General features: G+C 35.3%; 2 protein-coding genes across 16 annotated transcripts in view; one reads left to right on the top strand and one right to left on the bottom strand.

The window, feature by feature from the left end:
* LOC138700140 (putative uncharacterized protein DDB_G0282499) overlaps positions 1–19,801 on the bottom strand; it is a 72,994-nt gene that overhangs the window by 10,649 nt on the left and 42,544 nt on the right. For 2 of the 10 annotated variants that reach the window (XM_069826505.1, XM_069826506.1), the window contains exon 3: positions 16,786–19,192. The exons of 2 other annotated variants lie outside the window; for them this stretch is intronic. In XM_069826505.1, the coding sequence (XP_069682606.1) occupies positions 16,786–19,192 (2,407 nt within the window). Of the gene's footprint in view, positions 1–2,849; positions 2,993–5,619; positions 5,791–16,785; positions 19,193–19,801 lie in introns of all 10 variants that reach the window. 6 more of the 10 variants (XR_011332253.1, XR_011332256.1, XR_011332255.1 and 3 more) reach the window with 6 other exon arrangements.
* The window catches only part of LOC138700143 (U3 small nucleolar ribonucleoprotein protein IMP3), a 180,663-nt gene that overhangs the window by 123,058 nt on the left and 37,804 nt on the right, over positions 1–19,801 (top strand). For 2 of the 6 annotated variants that reach the window (XM_069826521.1, XM_069826515.1), the window contains exon 6: positions 18,785–19,477. The exons of the other annotated variants lie outside the window; for them this stretch is intronic. The gene's annotated coding sequence lies outside the window, so the exon portion shown is untranslated. Of the gene's footprint in view, positions 1–18,784; positions 19,478–19,801 lie in introns of those variants that run through there. 6 annotated transcript variants of the gene reach the window in all.

Genomic DNA, 19,801 nt, shown 5'->3' with positions numbered 1-19,801 from the left:
CATGTGCATGAGAAAGCATTTTCGCTTTGCAGCTCCATCCAGATGAAATGAAAAAAATGAGATAAAGTGCCATTTCTAGCTGTTGCGAAAAAAATAAATAGTCTTTACCAAATTTTATTGCTTAAGCTATCACATGGTATGAGCTGTGGAAAAATGAGCCAACAACCCTGATTGAGTAGGCAGTTTTGATTTGGGAAGCAACACCATTTTACCCATCAGTAGCAGAATCTATAAAATTGGTCAAATTCTTCTGGCGACAACATGTGTCAGTGAATGCTCATTTAGTACATTACATTGCATCAAAACTTGGAATCGATCTACAATGAGCAACGAGAGACTAAGTGGGTTGTGCATTCTCAGCATTTATAGAAAAAGGGTGCAAGAGGACACTGAATTCATTGACAATGTAACAAATGAATTTGGACAGCAGCCAAGACGACTGAAATTCTTATTCCAAAATTGACTTTCTTTTCTTATAGTGGATTTCCCAAAATTATATTCTGTATTTATGTGTATTAAAATATATGGTGGTAAGTAATTTTTGCGAATTTATATAATATATTTTTTTTATATTTTAAAACATTTATGATTTCTCATTTCAGCAGTTTCATGCATAGCCTACTAATTTCCACTCCCTTGCACCCCCCCCCTACTGGCGCCCATGATTGTTTTGTAAAAATTACCTCATACATTGTTTTGTAAAAATTACCTCTTTTGATGACAATGTATGTGTACTGAACAAAGGGAAATTTTAATGCTTCAGTACATCATTTTGAGGAGGCTTTGGATTAAACAATTTTATTGCAGACAAAAGCTAATAGAAATAAAGTTAATAAAACAACTGAATAACAATAGTTATTTCATTCCAATATCTTTCTGAAAGTAATTAATCATGGCAAACCTTACAGAAAAATAGCAAATTGAAATGCTAATGATGATTGGCTATGGTGATAGGAGGAGGACCCAAGAAGAGGTTTGTGTCTTATTTAATGAAATTCAGCCAGAAAGGGACATTACTCATTCTATGGTATATAAAATTTTAAGAAAGTTCAATGAAACTGGAAGTGTTAAAAATAAGCCAAAGTCTGGAAGGCCAAAACAAATTACAGATGGTGAAAAAGCTCTTGATATTGTATTAACAGTAGAAGATAGCCCATATTTATTGATTCGCCAGCTTGCAGTTGACCGGCAGTCAAATGGCACCCATACAAGGTACATCTGCTGCAAGAACTCAGTGAAGATGACTTTCATAGACATACTCACTTTGCTGAAACCCTCAATGATATGCTCAACTAGATATTAATTACCTTGTTTGTTTCTCCGATGGAGCTACTTTCTGTCAAAATGGTAATGTAAATTGTCCTCGGATGATAGAACACCATACACAACGTCCACAGAAAGTAAGTGTATGGGCTGGTATAATTGATGGCAGATAAATAGGCCAATTTTTCATTGATAGTAACTTAAATTCCGAACTGTATTTAAACCTGCAGAATGAAATAATTCCAGCTCGTGGTACTTTATTCCCTGGAGAAGGAGGAGGAATTCAAGATGATAATGTTATTCCAGCAAGATGGTATACCCCTGCACATTATGGAAGGGAGTATTTCCAGGAAGATGGATAAACAGAAGAGAAAGTAGTGATGCCCGCCAAAATCCCTTGCTCTGAACCCATTAGGTTTTTTCTTATGGGGATATTTGAAGTGGAGGGTCTACCAAGACCAATGACGAGACTTGGAAGACTTAAAACAAAGAATTAGGGATGAAATACAGCAGATCAGTCGAACAGTATTGCTGAGAACATTAAATAATTTCAAATGCAGATTTATGCATTGTTTGGCAGTAAATGGCATTTTGAGCACCTTTCTGAACTGAAATAAACATGTGATACAACACAACATTGCTAATTTTGGTTTTATTGTATTACTATTGCAGTTAAATTTCAATGGTGCATATCCTACAATGTGTCTTTCTTAAATTATAAATTTAAATAATATTAATATTGTTATTCAGTTGTTTTTTATTATCTGTATTCACTTGTTTCTATTAACTTTTGTCTGCAATTGTTTAATCCAAAGCATCCTCAAATTGATATACTGAAGCATTAAAATTTCCCTTTGTTCAGTACACATACATTGTCATCAAAAGTCCACACCTCCTATGGAGTAATGGTCAGCACGTCTGGCTGCGAAACCAGGTGGCCCGGGTTCGAATCCCGATTGGGGCAAGTTACCTGGTTGAGGTTTTTTCCGGGGTTTTCCCTCAACTCAATGCGAGCAAATGCTGGGTAACTTTCGGTGCTGGACCCCGGACTCATTTCACCGGCATTATCACCTTCATATCATTCAGACGCTAAATAACCTAGATGTTGATACAGCGTCGTAAAATAACCCAATTGTCATCAAAAGAGGTAATTTTTACAAAACAATAGTTTATAAATGGCAAAAATATATGATTTTGTACGTACTCAGACCTGAAGAATCCAAAAATGGGAAAATAAGTACATGGTGCCATTAAAAAAAAAACAGACTTATTGGCACAGCCTTTATAAATGAAAAGCATAGTATTTGAAAACATGTTCAAAATATTCCTTCTTTGATACCCTACAACTTCTGCATAAATAGTTTCTTCATAAAATTATAAATAAAGTTACAAGCATTGTTCCATAATTTTTACTCACCTTGTATATCTATTCTCCATTGCATAGACTGAAAAATGTACTCGTATGATACATATTGACTATAGAAATCTATCCCGTTTTTGATAACCATAGAGAAAATATATGCAATAGAGGGGATGGTTCAAATTTCGCGAGTTAGTCTTAAATATGATAGGGGAGACTGTTGTACCTTTAGCATAGTGTACCTTTGAACATTTTTTATTTTTTAATTTTTGCTGCTACCTAGAGGACACAAACTGAAGTAGACTGTAGAGAAAGCCGCTAAGTAGCTCTGGTCGTAGTTTCAGTTTGATTTATTGCAAAGTGTGAGTTCTGTGGACAAAAGAATTTTTTAGTACCAAAAGTAAATATTTCGTTCATTGATATATGTTTTCTAACACAAAACCAGATTGTATTTGTTACTAATAATAATAATAAGAAAGACACTCTTTCAGCTTTCCCAATAACGGGACTGCCTCATTGGACAAAGCATAAAACACAGAGTGAAAACAAAAACAGACCACAAAAGAGAAATGTAGAGAACGAACAAAAAAAAGGGAAATTAAGTACAGGAAGGATAATAGCATACATATAACAGACTAAACATAATAAACAAACAGAATAGATGTTCAAACAAAAGTTCTTCCTTTTTAGGAAACAAAGTACAGGTGGTATTTTAAAATGGCAAGTGATCCTCTGATAGCAGTAAGGGAAACATCAAGAATGAAGTCGTTCAGCTGGAACTTCTTGCAGAAACTAACAAAGAGGCGAGGTATTGTGCCCCTAGTGCCAACCATTAGCCCAACTACTTCAATGGAGGTGAGGTGATATTTCTCCAAGCAGAATGGAACTGTGGGCTCATAAATTCTGCATTTTTCTGCGTGGACTTCAGCGGGCTGTTCCTGTACCTCGAACCTGACTGTCGGGTCGATAATGTAGGCAAATGTAGAGCCTGGTGGAATAGCAAGCACGTAATTCGCCGAAAAGATCCCTCTTGAGAGATGCCATGGACTTCTCCGTGTACAGTGAGACCTTTCTTCTTCAAGGCTTCGGCAATCACGGACCTGATTCTGTGATGTCTAGAGTTACACAGTGTCTCGCTGAAAGGACAGGCACCCAAAACGTGGCCAAGAGTTTCAATCTCACGGACGCAACGATGACAGTGGTTTCCGTCTCGGGACCTTCCTGGTATAACACGCAGCGGACAAATATTAGCTGTCATTTTAAGAGCTAGTCTCCATTCACTGCTAGTGAGGCGATCAGGTTGTCGGATCCATTTATTGGTGGGAGTGATCTCCTTACAGAGGATGACGCCTTTTCCTTTCTGATTTAAAGAGTACCAAGATTGAAATGCTCGCTCCCTGAGCTCTTGTCTCAATTTTTTTCACTTGAAGTGAATCAGAAGAGATGTTTTGAAGTCCGAGTTTATTTAAACAAACCCCAATTTCACTAGACAAGTTACGACAAGCGTTGACATGGATATTTTGGGATCGTTGTAAGTTCTGACATGCATTGATATGCGCAAAAAAGCTTCCCAGCTAGATTTAAATAGTCCCAATCCCTTGTATTTTCGTCAGCATAAAGCATGTTGTCTGGTGTATCTGTGGGAAGCTGGAGTATTTCCTTCAATGTGGTTTTAATGAGAACATCGGCATCAGAAAGAAATTTGGCTGGAATTTTATTCAGTGGTGTTGTCTGAAACTGATAAACCAAAGTAGGCCAGATGTAGCTGCATAACACAGAATATTTCTGATGGTGTTGTAATAGAGGAGTTGATGCAAGGATATATAGTTTCTTCTTTAACTTTTGCATACACTTGACTGCATCAAATACAGTAGAAGTGTGGTAACTTACACTGAGACAATTGACGGAATTGTTTGGCCAGAAATTAATCAAGTGATTTGCAATTAAGAAGTCCTTTGATAACAGAAATGGATTTGCATTTATCTATGTTTATGTGGAGACCAATTTCGTTAAATCTAGTTATGGCATGTTCAACCAGTACTCGTGCTGAGTCTTCATTTCTAGCAACAATCACGGTGTCATCTGCAAAACCTAATGATGTTATCTTTGGTAGTCCTGGAGAAACAGAAAATCCATGTTGTTCTTGCAATTCATGAGTAGAAAGGTCTTCAAGAATATGGTCAGTTGATATGTTATAAAGGGAGGGAGAGAGCGGTGAACCCTGCATAACTCCTCTCTTGATAGTGATTTGTTTTGTTTTGTATGTTCTCGTTTCTATTTGAGTTTTATTATCTCTCTGCAACTCTAGTATGAGATTTGATAATTTGGAAGGCAATCCAAGTTCTAGCAAAGTGTTCTGGAGGTGTTTGTAACCCACACTGTCAAAAGCTTTACTTATGCCGAGAAATACTAACATTACATCTTTCTTCCGAGATTTTGCAGCAACTAATACAAACTCGAGTATTGATGTATTTATCAGGGTACTGGGGGAATTAGTAAACCCTCTTTGATTTTCGCAGATGTCAATTAAAGCTCTCAGGCGGAAATCAAGAATTCGCTCTATTACTCGTCTGACCACAGAACAAATCGTTATGGGTCTCCAGTTTTCAAGATTCATTTCATCCCCACCTTTATAAATTAATACTGTCCTGGCTTGTTTGAGGCAAACTGGTACTAAAGATTTTGTCAGCATAGTGGTTGCTAACATAGCTATTACCTCATAGCAAGTTTCGTCTTTCAAAGCCCACACAAGTACATGGTCAGGACCTGGGGCTGTGTCTACAGCTATCTTGCTTACAGCGAATGCTACTTCTTGTTTCGTGATAACAAGATTGTCTCTGCTATCTAGAACAACTTGCTGTGATTCAGTTATAACGGGATTCAAGTACAATGTGTTCCCTATCATTTGGTGAGTAATAACATATTTTAATTTCCATGATTTATTTGAATCTCTAGTTTTGGGAGTCATATTTGTTTAAACATGCATCCTCTTGTACCTTTGAACACAAAACATCTTGTACCATGGACCATGTTCCAAGGTACACAATACTATCGGTTTTTGTTTTTCTTTTATTTTAAGATCATGTCACGAAGTAAGTCTGGAGTTAAGAGGCCCACAATTAATCCGAACGCCTTGAAGAAAGCTGTTGAAGCAGTTATTGCTCCTCCTGGAAATAAAATATCAATTAGAGAAGCCTGCTCTGGTATATGATAGCAAATACATTTTAAATATGATTGTTAGTTTTTACAGCTATATTCCCATCTATATTCTATGTGTTCCAACTTACAAGAGGGTATGTTCCAAGGTACATGAACCTGTTGTACCTTTGAACACATTACATGTCCCTTCATTTTATTTTTTCCATCCTTAATAGATCTGTAAAACAGGAAAATACATACAGGAAGTTGTAAAGGAATCTTTAATAATTATTTAAAGCATTTTTTTTCATTTAAAATATTTAATTTCCCAAAAAAATAAATAAATAAATAAAACGTGAAAAGTGTTTAAAGGTACAACAGTCTCAGGGTGAATGTAACAATGAAAGTACTTATGGAAAATTTCGCGCATATTATTGTTACCAAAAAATATGGTCCCTAATGATAATGATTCCATTATTTTTCATCTTCTTTCACCATATGGCCATGAACGCTTCGACACGAGGAACAGTCGTCTGCTAGAGCATCCAACGAGTTAGAAAGAGTATAGAGTGGCTCTCTGGGTGGTGCCAAGACAAAATACGGCAGCCATTAAATAAGTGCCTTCTGTTGTTTAATTTCGTCTGCTTTCCATGTGTTTCATATGCAGAAACGTGAGAAAAAAACAACAAAATATATGCCTTCTTTGTGTGCTGCATATTATTGCAGTAGCAAGAGAAAAAAGACAAAGGTTGTATCATATTTCAGCTAAATTGTATGAAGTTACGTGCATAGTTTTGCTAATTAGCAGCATTTTTTTGCATGCGTAAATATGTAACAAAGCCCAGCGTACCCTATAGTATGTACAGTATTTTTCTTTTCTTGCAGGTTCTCTTTGAAAAATAAGGAACCGATGAAACAGTGGGTAATAAATATAAAACCAGAGAAATGGTATCCCACTGAGCATAGCTTTTTGTTACTGTGATGTACCGAAGTACGTACGATAATTCTGTGCAGGAATTTTGCATTACCAAATGATGAAGGATGGGTGGAGTGGAGAAAAATTCTCTCTGGCACTGGGACCCGAAACCGGGTTTTCAGCTCTATGTGCTGACGCTTTATCCACTAAGCCACACCGGATTCCAGCTCCATTGCTGGATTGAATCCTCTCAGGGAAATTAAAAGATGGAACTTAAACTGAGAGGGTTCAATCCGGCATCAGAGCTGGAATCCGGTGTGGCTTATTGGATAAGCGTCAGCATGTAGAGCTGAAAACCCGGTCCGCTCCACTCATCCTTCATCATATAGCTTTTTGTGTTCATGACACTTTGAAGATAAATATATAGATAAATACACGACAGAAGATGCCTGCTGCCCAGCACAGTACCTACAATTTTTTTTAATTTCCCTCATATTAAAAAACAATACACTAGACCTTCACCTTACATGCTTTTGAGTGCTCTCTTAATGAACAAAATTGTGTATTATCCTTTATTTCAGTTCCTTGTGTCTTTTTCTTAGAGAAGAAGACAATGAGCTATAGCTTATAAATAAATGGTTCACAAGTAATGGACTTGAACCAAATATGGATAAAACCACTATAATTCCATTTAACCCGAATTACGCAAGTGAAGTGGGTAGGCATTAGATACATACATATTATAATTCCATTTAAAAGCTAATTGTAATACAATATTAAAATAGTATTTCGATACTGGCATCCAAAATTGAGAAAAACCTCTGGGGTAGGCCGTATTTTGATTGGAGGAACAGGAAAGAACTTCACTGAAATAGGGTGTAACAACAGATTCTTCAAATATGTAGGTGGAAAAAGTAATTTTAAAGCATTTGTTTATTACAAATTATTACATGCTATGGCAGAATATACTTGAATCCTTGTTTAGTCAAGTGGTTGTAATAGTAAATATAGGCAGAATGAAATATGCCCCTGAAATTATTTTCCTTTCTCCTGAAACATGAATTACAGTTTTTTTTAGTAGGTTATTTTACGACGCGTTATCAACATCTTAGGTTATTTAGCGTCTGAATGAGATGGTGATAATCCTGTGAAATGAGTTCAGGGTCCAGCACCGAAAATTACCCAGCATTTGCTCATATTGGGTTGAGGGAAAACCCCGGAAAAAACCTCAACTAGGTAACTTGCCCCGAACGGGAATCATTGTAAATTTTATTCGTTCTGCCAAACCAAAATGGCGAACAATAGAAAATAATACTTACTTACTTACTTACTTACTTACTTACTGGCTTTTAAGGAACTCGGAGGTTCATTGCCACTCTCACATAATCCCGCCATTGGTCCCTATCCTGAGCAAGATTAATCCATTCTCTATCATCATATCCCACCTCCCTCAAATCCATTTTAATATTATCTTCCCATCTACGTCTCGGCCTCCCTAAAGGTCTTTTTCCCTCCGGCCTCCCAACTAACACTATATGCATTTCTGGATTCGTCCATACGTGCTACATGTCCTCCCCATCTCAAACATTTGGATTTAATACATGTCCTGCCCATCTCAAACATTTGGATTTAATGTTCCTAATTATGTCAGGTGAAGAATACAATGCATGCAGTTCTGTGTTGTGTAACTTTCTCCATTCTCCTGTAACTTCATCCCTCTTAGCCCCAAATATTTTCCTAAGCACCTTATTCTCAAACACCCTTAACCTCTGTTCCTCTCTCAAAGTGAGAGTCCAAGTTTCACAATCATAAAGAACAATCGGTAATATAACTGTTTTATAAATTCTAACTTTCAGATTTTTTGACAGCAGACTGGATGATAAAAGCTTCTCAACCGAATAATAACAGGCATTTCCCATATTTATTCTGTGTTTAATTTCCTCCCAAGTGTCATTTATATTTGTTACTGTTGCTCCAAGATATTTGAAATTCTTCACATCTTCAAAAGATAAATTTCCAATTTTTATATTTCCATTTCGTACAATATTCTCGTCACGAGACATAATCATATACTTTGTCTTTTCGGGATTTACTTCCAAACCTATCTCTCTCTTTACTTGCTTCCAGTAAAATTCTCGTGTTTTCCCTAATCGTTTGTGGATTTTCTCCTAACATATTCACGTCATCCGCATAGACAAGCAGCTGATGTAACCTGTTCAATTCCAAACCCTCTCTGTTATCCTGGACTTTCCTAATGGCATACTCTAGAGCAAAGTTAAAAAGTAAAGGTGATAGTGCATCTCCTTGCTTTAGCCCACAGTGAATTGGAAACGCATCTCACAAATACTGACCTATAAGAACTCTGCTGTACGTTTCACTGAGACACATTTTAATTAATCGAACTAGTTTCTTGGGAATACCAAATTCAATAAGAATATCATATAAAACTTCTCTCTTAACCGAGTCATACGCCTTTTTTAAATATATGAATAACTGATGCACTGTACCCTTATACTTCCATTTTTTCTCCATTATCTGTCAAATACAAAATATCTCGTCAATAGTTGATCTATTACGTCTAAAACCACACTGATGATTCCCAATAATTTCATCTACATATGGAGTTAATCTTCTCAAAAGAATATTGGACAAAATTTTGTACGTCAACAAAAGTGATATTCCTCGAAAGTTACTACAGTTAGTCTTGTCCCCCTTCTTAAAGATAGGTACGATTATGGACTCCTTCCATTGTTCTGGTACAATTTCCTTTTCCCAAATAGCAAGTATAAGCTTATAAATTTCGTTAGATAATGCGCTTCCGCCCTCTTTTATTAATTCTGCTGGAATTTGATCGATACCTGGAGACTTATAATTTTTCAGATTTTCTATCGCAATTTCGGGTTCGGGTATAAATGGCTCAGCAGTTTGTATTTGAATTTCGTCCTGATCATTATACATAGGCCAAATAGAAATAGAAAATAATAAAAATGCAAATAACAGGAATATTTCGATCAACTACTATATACTGTACCTATAGGAAATGGTGAAGAGCTAATAGTATGTGCTGCTACATTTAGGAAAGTCACGGGCATGTCAGGAGATAGGTTGCGTCATTTGGCATTGAGATACAAACAAGGGGAGATGCCGAAAGAGAGGCAAGAAGGTAGGAGAATCAATGAAAGGGACAAAGAAATGACAGGTGCAGCTAAACCGAACATATTAAAATATCAGTGTAGGGAAAGTATTACTCAAAGAAGAAATGTTCATGGTCCTATTTACCTCCCTAATTGAACATTAGTAAGATGTGGGAACGATTTTGCCAAGAACGTACTAAAGCAGGACTTCTAATATGCTCTCTGTCGAAATATAAACATGTATTCTATAACTCTTTGAACTTAGAATTTGGAAATCCCCGAAATGACACATGCTCAACTTGTGCCGAACTTCTCCTCAAAATAAAAACTATTTTAGATTTGGATGAAAAAAATGTGACAACTGACTATAGATTACACAAAATTATCGACCTCAGTAGCGTAGTCGGTATAGCGCTGGCCTTCTGTGCTCCAGGTTGCGGGTTTGATCCTGGCCCAGGTCGATGGCATTTAAGTATGCTTAAATGCGACAGGCTCATGTCAGTAGACTTACTGGCATATAAAAGAACTCCTGCAGGACAAAATTCCAGCACACCGGCGATGCTGATATAACCTCTGCAGTTGACAGCGTCATTAAATAAACCATAATTTTAATTTTTACACAAAATTAGAGCTGCAAAATTTCATGAAATTCTTAATGCCAAGGAAGACAACACATGAACGGTTTGTTTTGATTGCCAGCAAAACCAACCTCTCCCAAGACTCTCCATTGGTGAAATATTTTATTCGAGACAGATATGGTTTTACAACTTAACAGTGATGTTGTTAAATACAGAAGAAAAAAATTATGTATGCCACTATATCTGGTTTGAAACACAGATGGGTCGTGGGGCACACGAAATAGCTTCAGCAGTAAGACATTTTCTAATACATTTTAAAGAACAAAATTCGCAAAGAAAAGCGCACAAATTTAACATTAAGACTTTTCTCTGATTCCTGTGGATTGCAAAATAAGAACTCAGTCATTGTGAGCATGCTTCTTTGATTTTGCGAAACATCGAAATCTTTCAACAAAATTGTTCATTTCTACTCTATCAGGGGAAAAAGTTACATGCCTCCTGATTAAGTATTTGGTGTTATAGAAAAGGATCTTAGAAAGCATGAAAATATAACTGTTCCTTCAAAATATCACGAGATCCTCAACAATCATGGCACATGTCTTGTTCTCTCGAAGGACTGGTATGTTTATGAACTCAAATCTACTGCTAATAAAATGGTATAAAAGAAACTGCCTTTTAAAATGACAGATGCAGAAATACTCATATATAAGAAAACCAATAAGAACGTAATCTGTCAGGTCCATCTGCCTCATCCATCACTGTTGAAGCAAGGAAAAGTATGTCAAAAACTTAAAAGAAATGGATAATACCCCAGTAAATCATGTGAGTAATAAAAAGGCTGAGGATATACGGAAACTGATGCAATTTTTTTATGTATCTTCAGAAGAAGCAAAAGTATTTTATTTACTCCAAGGCTCTTGAAGGATGTCCTGAACACAATCGGGAAAATAATTAAGCAGAATACCCTGGCGAACCAATTTACTAGTGATATTTCAGAATTTGAAGATATTGAGCATATAAAACAAACAATATTTTGATAAATGATAAATGTTAATTTTCTAGATGTAGAGTTTTGAAAAAACTTGTACTTTTCAGTGTAACTTATTTGCCATGAATTCTCCTTGAAATGTGTGTGTGTGTGTGTATATATATATATATAATTATTTGATGTGTCTAGTAAGTGTGAATAGCCTGTAATTGTTTTTTTTTTAAATTGAAAAATGTATAATTACATAATTATTCAATTAAATGTGTTTCCTGAAAATTTTACTTTTTGTAGATGTTGAGTTTCGTAAAAATGGTCCTCAATTAAGACAAGTAAAGAATATGCCAACACAATGGACAGAAAAAAATCACTAAGGAAATTCTGCAGTACCTGTCTACAATTAAATAGAATTACTGGTTTATTCACAACCTGTTTAAGTCAGCAATGCTCATGGTAGATCAGTAGTATCCCTTGCATCTGTTTTATCCCTTCACCTATATAGGCACTTCCGATTTGTTTTGTCCTACTATTTGCACTTAGATATAGTGTCCCGTAATGCTTAGATCTGAATTCATCCAGTTGCCTGTTATATATAGATATATATAGATATTAAATATATATTCCTCTAATTTGTACAGACTACAAATTTACGTAAAGCACCCAAGATCGCAGTACTGGTACATTTAATATTCGTTCTCAAAGAGTCATTAATAAGTTAATAATTCTTTATTTATACTGGCAGAGTTAAGGCCAATAAGGCCTTCTCTTACACTCTACCAGGTCACAAAGTATACAAGCAGTTAATATTTGACAAAATGTTGAAGAACAGAATACTAACATATTACAAAAAAATATAAAAAATAAAATAATAATAATAATAATAATAATAATAATAATAATAATAATAATAATAATACTTACTTACTTACTGGCTTTTAAGGAACCCGGAGGTTCATTGCCACCCTCACATAAGCCCACCATTGGTCCCTATCCTGAGCAAGATTAATCCAGTCTCTATCATCATATCCCACCTCCCTCAAATCCATTTTAATATTATCTTCCCATCTACGTCTCGGCCTCCCCAAAGGTCTTTTCCCCTCTGGCCTCCCAACTAACACTCTATATGCATTTCTGGATTCGCCCATACGTGCTACATTCCCTGCCTATCTCAAATGTCTAGATTTAATGTTCCTAATTATGTCAGGTGAAGGATATAATGCGTGCAGCTCTGCGTTGTGTAACTTTCTCCATTCTCCTGTAACTTCATCCCTTTTAGCCCCAAATATTTTCCTAAGAACCTTATTCTCAAAAACCCTCAATCTCTATTCCTCTCTCAAAGTGAGAGTCCAAGTTTCACAGCCATACAGAACAACCGGTAATATAACTGTTTTATAAATTCTAACTTTCAGATTTTTTGACAGCAGACTAGATGACAAAAGCTTCTCAACCGAATAATAATAGGCATTTCCCATATTTATTCTGCGTTTAATTTCCTCCCGAGTGTCATTAATATTTGTTATTGTTGCTCCAAGATATTTGAATTTTTGCACCTCTTCGAAGGATAAATCTCCAACTTTTATAGTTCCATTTCGTACAATATTCTGATAACGAGACATAATCATATACTTAGTCTTATCGGGATTTACTTCCAACCCTATCTCTTTACTTGCTTCAAGTAGAATTTCCGCATTTTCCCTAATCCGCATAGACAAGAAGCTGATGTAACCCATTCAATTCCAAACCCTCTCTGTTATCCTGAACTTCCCTAATGGCATATTCTAGAGCGAAGTTAAAAAGTAAAGGTGATAGTACATCTCCCTGCTTTAACCCGCAGTGAATTGGAAAAGCATCAGATAGAAACTGGCCTATACAGACTCTGCTGTAAGTTTCACTAAGACACATTTGAATTAATCGAACTAGTTTCTTGGGAATACCAAATTCAATAAGATGATGATGATGATATATAATTTATTTCAAGAAATAGTCTGCCCAGGCATCCTGGGTTGCCAAAAACACAGAATAACACACATATAAGAATAGTAATGATTACAGTAAGATAGATGAGCCAAATTTAAATGTGAACTAGGAGCTTAAGTTTAAGAAATAATAAATTTGTACATATATTTGTAACAATCACACACTAAGGAATAGAAAAGGGGGGGGGTATTATGATATTCCGTATAAATGATTTTTCAGAATTGCCACAGACCCTTTAATGGTTGAAGTAATTATTTTTGGAATGATGTCATGGATTCCAAATGTTTTGATAGTGTTTACAGTTGATCGTGGGATGGTGCCCCTCGCTCCGATCATTAAACCATGTACTTCCCAGGTGCCTTCCATCTGATATTTTTCTCGAAAATACGGAATAGTAGGCTCATAAATTTGTTGTTTTTCTTTGTTGACCTCGGATGGTTGGGTCTGGCTCATCTCAAATCTAACAGTTGGGTCCAGTATAAAGCCTTTACTATTAGTCTTGTCTAGAGCCACGATGTCCACTCTTCTAATTCCGCCGCCTTCAGACGCAACGCAGTGCACCTCTTCATGGACCTCGAAGGATTTGTTTCTAAGGGCTTGTGCTATTAGTTTTCGGATGTTATGATGGCGTGAATTTCTCAGGAGTTCTCCATGCTGACAGGATCCTAGGACGTGTGCTAAGGTTTCAATCTCGTTGCAGTATCTGCAACGGAAACCGTCCAAGGATCTCCCATGAAGACTTCTCACTGGTGCTACGTTAGCATTCATCTTAATTGCGTCCTGCCATTCAGAGGAAGATAGACCCTCCTTAGAAAAAATCCATTTATTTCCGGGAGTATATTCTTGAAATAAAATAACACCTTTTCCTTTATGTGGAAGCGCACACCATTTGTCGTACTCTTGTTTCCTAAGATTTTGTCGTAGTTTATGGACATTGATGTTACTTATATCCAGATCTTCAGGTGGAATTTTTAACTTCCTGGAACATACTTTCTTTTCTGCTGCTATGTTCCTTGTAGAAACGACAAGAGGATTCGAGGTTCTCAATAATGTGTTGCAAATATTGAGATGCTGTAAATATGCTTCCCATTGAGCTTTGAAAAGGCTGAGACCGTTATATTTACGTTCGGTGTACAACATCGCATCGGGCGTGTCTCCTGGCAAACATAAAATTTCCTTCACCGAACTTTTAATTAACTTATCCACATCTTCGAGAAACCAGTCAGAAAGCTGGTGAAGGGGAGCATTTTGAAGAGGATAAACAAGTATAGGCCAAATATACATATTTAAAACACTGAGTTTTTGTTCTGGTTTCAGAAGATAAGTAGATGTTAAAGCTTGGATCTTATTATTTAAATTATTGATTACTTTGGCAATGTCAAACTTAATTTCATCAGAAAAATTAATCCCAAGGTATTTGATTCGTTCATCTCCATCAATACTATTAACAATTGATCCTCCAAGATTCAATGTCGTACTACTTAATTTTCCTTTCTCGATAACGATGGTTTGAGTTTTAGATTCATTTAGACTTAATCCGATCTGCTGTAATGACCGTTTTGTCATGGTAAATATTTCAGATGCAGCAATTGTACTTTTAGCAACAAGTGCAATATCATCCGCAAATCCTAATGTTACTACATTATTTAGATCCGATACAAGGTCATATCCAAATTCTTCAGCCACACTAGGCTCGGATAATTCATCAAAAATGTGGTCTATGCTGAGATTAAAAAGCATTGGGGAAAGAGGAGCGCCTTGCATAACCCCTTGTTTAAACGGTATGGGTTTTGTTTTATGGATTCCAACCTCTATCTGGGTTTCATTTCCACACTGTAAATTTATAATTAAATCCTGTAATTTTTGGGGAAGGGCAGAATTGTGAATGACAGATTCCAAATGCCGATGTCCAACAGTATCATAAGCTTTATGCACATCAAGAAACAAGATGGTGACATCTTCTTTTTCGATTTTGGCCTTACGAAGACCTGAATTTAATATAGAGGCATTAATCTGTGCACCAGCAGTAGATACAAATCCTCGTTGGTTTTCATTAAATTCTACGTATTGTTGCATTCTTGAACAAAGACACCTCTCCAAAACTCTTCGAATTACTGAACAAATGGTTATAGGTCGATAATTATTTGGGTCCTTTTTTTCTCCACCTTTATATATAAGAACAGTTCTAGCTTTCCGAAAAAAATTAGGTACCCAATTGTGTGATAACATTTTAGTTCCTATTAATGCTAAAATTACTGCAACTTTTTCACATTTAATAGTTCGCATCAATATTTTATCTGGTCCTGCAGAAGTGTCAATCGAAATACCTTGCATAGCTTTAAGAATTTCTTCCTTACTAACAGTATCCAGAAATTTGTTGTTAATATCATCTTTGTCAACTTCAGTAATATGGTTCGGATAATTATCCAAGTGATGGTGGTTTACATTATTAAATTTATTATTAAACGTAGTTTCAATCTCATTTACCGGAATACTTAAAGGACATTTCTTTGGTTCAAATATTCGACGAACTGCTTTCTTTCTTTGGTTATAATATAGGAATTGTGTCACCTGGTAATTGTATTTTTCTAGTCTGACTTGCTTTTCTCGTTTGGATTTCCTTTGCGGATTTGTGGTTTCAGTATAGTGTCTATTATTATTTTTGAAGTCACCACGTCTGCGTGCTAGATAATACCGCGTGGCGGGGTGTTTGGGGCCTGGGAGAAAATGATGAGCAGTACCAAGAAAATCTTTGAAATCTTCCATATATTTTTGAAAGTTTTCCTCGTCCATATTACTCTGAAAAATTTGAATCCACTCATCCAAATTTTGTTGAAACCCATGAACATCATTTTTGTCTGAAACATTCTCACTCTCGAGATTAGGGAGTGGTATCTCCGGTATATCAAGGGAAACATTCTGATTATTAGAATTATAACTAGAACATAGATTAGTACGAAATTCTTCCGGATGAGCTTTAGCAATATGCTGCTTAACACCTTTGAAAAATTTATTACAATGAGGACAGATGTTAAGTAATAATAATAATAATAATAATAATAATAATAATAATAATAATAGCATAATAAAATCGATACTAAACAACATGAAAGTAATACAATAATAGAAAAAAAGAAAGTAAAATACATTGGAATATAGTAAAAGCAACTCATTTAGTACAAATGGTTAATATGGAAAACTTAAGGTAGAATAGAACAAAATTATTATGTTTAAAAAAAATTACCCTACTACTGATCTCGAATTGCTAACCTGGAAAATATCAGTACAGCAAAAGATACTGAGGTTTTGAAAGGTAGACTGTGTAATGCAGAAAACATTTGGAATAATTAATTGCTCTGCATTTTAAGAGGTGAATATGACGTCTCAACATATATGTATTTTTGTTCATAAATGGCTTGTTATTTCATACTTACTTAAGTCTTGAAATTTCCAAAATAACATTCTTCAGCTTCTGTCTCTTCTCCATCACGTTCTTAACCCAATCCACTGGTGTCAGACTAGCTATGTCTGGAATTCTAGCCTCACTGCATCTTCCAGCTGGAGTGGATGTTGAATAATTCCAAGCTTCAGCTCTTCCTGGAATATTTCGACATTCATCTTCAATACGAAGAAGTTGAGAACTTGTGAGACCTATATCATCTTCATCAAGGAGGTTACTGGTAGGAGCAACAATATTTTTAGTTGTTAGACAGTCTTTAACTGTTTTTTCAACATTGTAGCTGTAAGGAGCCTTTGTTGCAATCATAGAAGATGTGCGTAAGTTCTCATTGATCTCATCTAGAAAAACTTTTAAATTATCATTTTCTTTCAGAGGAAATTGACATGCCACTGAGTTGTTTTTGGGGATTTCCTTTCTTTGTTTTTTGCATTCCATTGCGGAACTGTCTATAGTGGGGCATATTTTAGTACTTAATGAATATGTCTTACAGATTCTCTTCGAGTCAGCAACAGATTGAGTTGTAATATTCACAGTGGAATGTATTGCATTTTCAGTGTTTGAGTCATCACTTCCTGTGACATTTTGTTTCACATTGTATTTTCTTGACTGAATATCAATTTTTTCAGGAGCACTTGTGGTCTGATTAAATGTGGGTGACATATTTTCGCTACTTACATCTGTGTATCTTCTATTTTGCTGGGATAAATTCTGTAATACATATTCATGGTTTGTAATATATGCTATATTAACTTGAGAGTTATCCACGATCTTAGATATTGAAGAATGACACAATGTTACTAATCTGTTTTCTGTACCACACATACTATTCCCAATGTTAGTTGTGGGATAATGATTAATTTGATCTGGTTCATCCTCATTAGGTTTATGGCTTTCAGTTTCATCTATATTTGCTTTTGTAATCGCCTTATATCTCTTAACCCCTGATTGTTTTACATTTTTCTGTGCTACATTTTGATCGTCTGTATTTGGTTTTGAGACTTGTGAATTTACTTCAAGAGTCATATCAAGTGGTAGTGGTGATTTATTTCCTGTAACTGTTGTACTTGAGTCTTTATATTGCCTCACTTCCTTTTCATTAGATTTTAGAAGGGAAATATACTTCTGTTGCAGTGCAGGTTCAGTTGAATTGGGAATTTTTTCAATATTTTCACAAAACTTTTCAATTACATTGCATTTATTGGAAAAGGAATGTGACGGACTTTCGCAAGAGATTGAATGTGTTGACTCCATTCCATCATCTACGTCGATTTCGTGATATTTCGATTTTTCCACAATCAAATTTTCTGAACTATGATTTTGTGTCCTTTTTTCAAATCCGTTTTTCACATCATTAGGGAAATCTTGTTCTTTTTCAGTATATTTGACACTAAGTACATTAATAGAATTTTCTTTGCCAATGCTATTTGTAGACTGTTCATCAGTGTCACACATTTCTGACTTTACTGTAACTGGACTGTACATTGTTTGAATATTTTCTTGGGTGAAATGTTGAGTAAGTGACATATTTTCATGTGGTGTGCTCTGATTTATGTCAGACTGTTTCAGAATTTCTTTTGTGTCAGAGTAATTTCTTATGTTATTCATAGTATTGTTTTCTTCATCTTCTGTATCAATAACTTTGTTAACAGACTTTTCCTGAACAGTACTAGTAGCATTTGTGACTTGTGCATCTGTATCATATATTTTCGAATTCATTGCATTTTCTTGCTTTGAAACCAAACAGTTGTTGATCAAACAAACATTTTCTTGGGTGGATTGCTGGCTGAACGACTTTTCAGTGTAATGTGAAGTATCATCATCATCTACCACAGTCTTATTTAAGTCACATTTCATGTCATTCACAGTGTTTTCTTTCTCTTGTTCATATATGTAACTGCCACTGGACTTATCTTTGCCATTAATTTCTGTAGAATGTAACTCTAACAATCTCATATTTGTGTTTCCTCTTACAGATGAACCACAAACTGCTGTACAACTGCTTTCCTCAGTGGATTTCTGACTGAGTAATATATCATTCTCTTCGAGGTTATTTAATCCTGTTTTGTGGCTATCAGTATTATCATTCACTGCAATGTGTGTTATAACTTCAGATGTAAAGTGCTGTACTTTAACAGGTGGTTGCCACTTTTGCAAACTTTGTCTGAGAGACAGTGTAGGATTTGAAGAATGTGCAGGCTGAGAAAGACTGATGCAGTACGAAGTTTTAATATTTTTCTTCTTGGGTTCTGGCTTATGTTTTTCTTTTCTTTTCCGAGGTAAGAATGTCGTTATTAATTTTTTTTCTTTATTTGAAGTTACTGATTCTTGGTTTCTTTGTTTCAATTTTTTACCTTGACCTGACTTTGTTGAATCACTGCTTCCTGTGAATACAAAATATTAATTTTTTTTTCTGTTAGTTAACTTGAATATTGATAGACACACGTGAATTAAATTAATCCTTAAAATATTTTGTGATTGTTACTTCTATTCTCAAGAGGAATCCTTAGAAGAATTCACTAGAGAACTAAAATTTACTTACTACCGGTACAGCACAATATGTTAGTAAATCATACAAGATTGATTAAAGAAAAGTAAATAATTGGCACCATGAAAATAAGACATATTTTGTAACTGTACATTTTTAATAAAATTGGTATGTACATGAAGTTAAATGAATTGTTCATGACAATACTCTTCCAGAATATGTAATACTCGCAAATTTACAAGCATTCTAAGCTACGTAATAATTGTTGCATTTAAAAAAAATCAGCACCTGCAAGAGTCATTCCTACTCCCTAGTCGTTCTTTATCTCTTTCATGTCACATGGAGTGAAGAGCACATGAAAATCTGTCACGAAATGCTGAGATTTTTTTTTTTTTCATGACTAGCCATACACTTCATCCTCAAAGTTATTTTTCTGGATGAAATATTTCGAATTGCTTCTCTTTTAAAAGTAAATTCAACAAAAAGATTGTTACAGCCAATTTCG

Source organism: Periplaneta americana, chromosome 5 (assembly GCF_040183065.1).
Source record: "Periplaneta americana isolate PAMFEO1 chromosome 5, P.americana_PAMFEO1_priV1, whole genome shotgun sequence".
NCBI lineage: Eukaryota > Metazoa > Arthropoda > Insecta > Blattodea > Blattidae > Periplaneta > Periplaneta americana.
The sequence above is the reverse complement of the archived record's forward strand: the minus strand, read 5'-3'. Positions and strand labels throughout refer to the sequence as shown.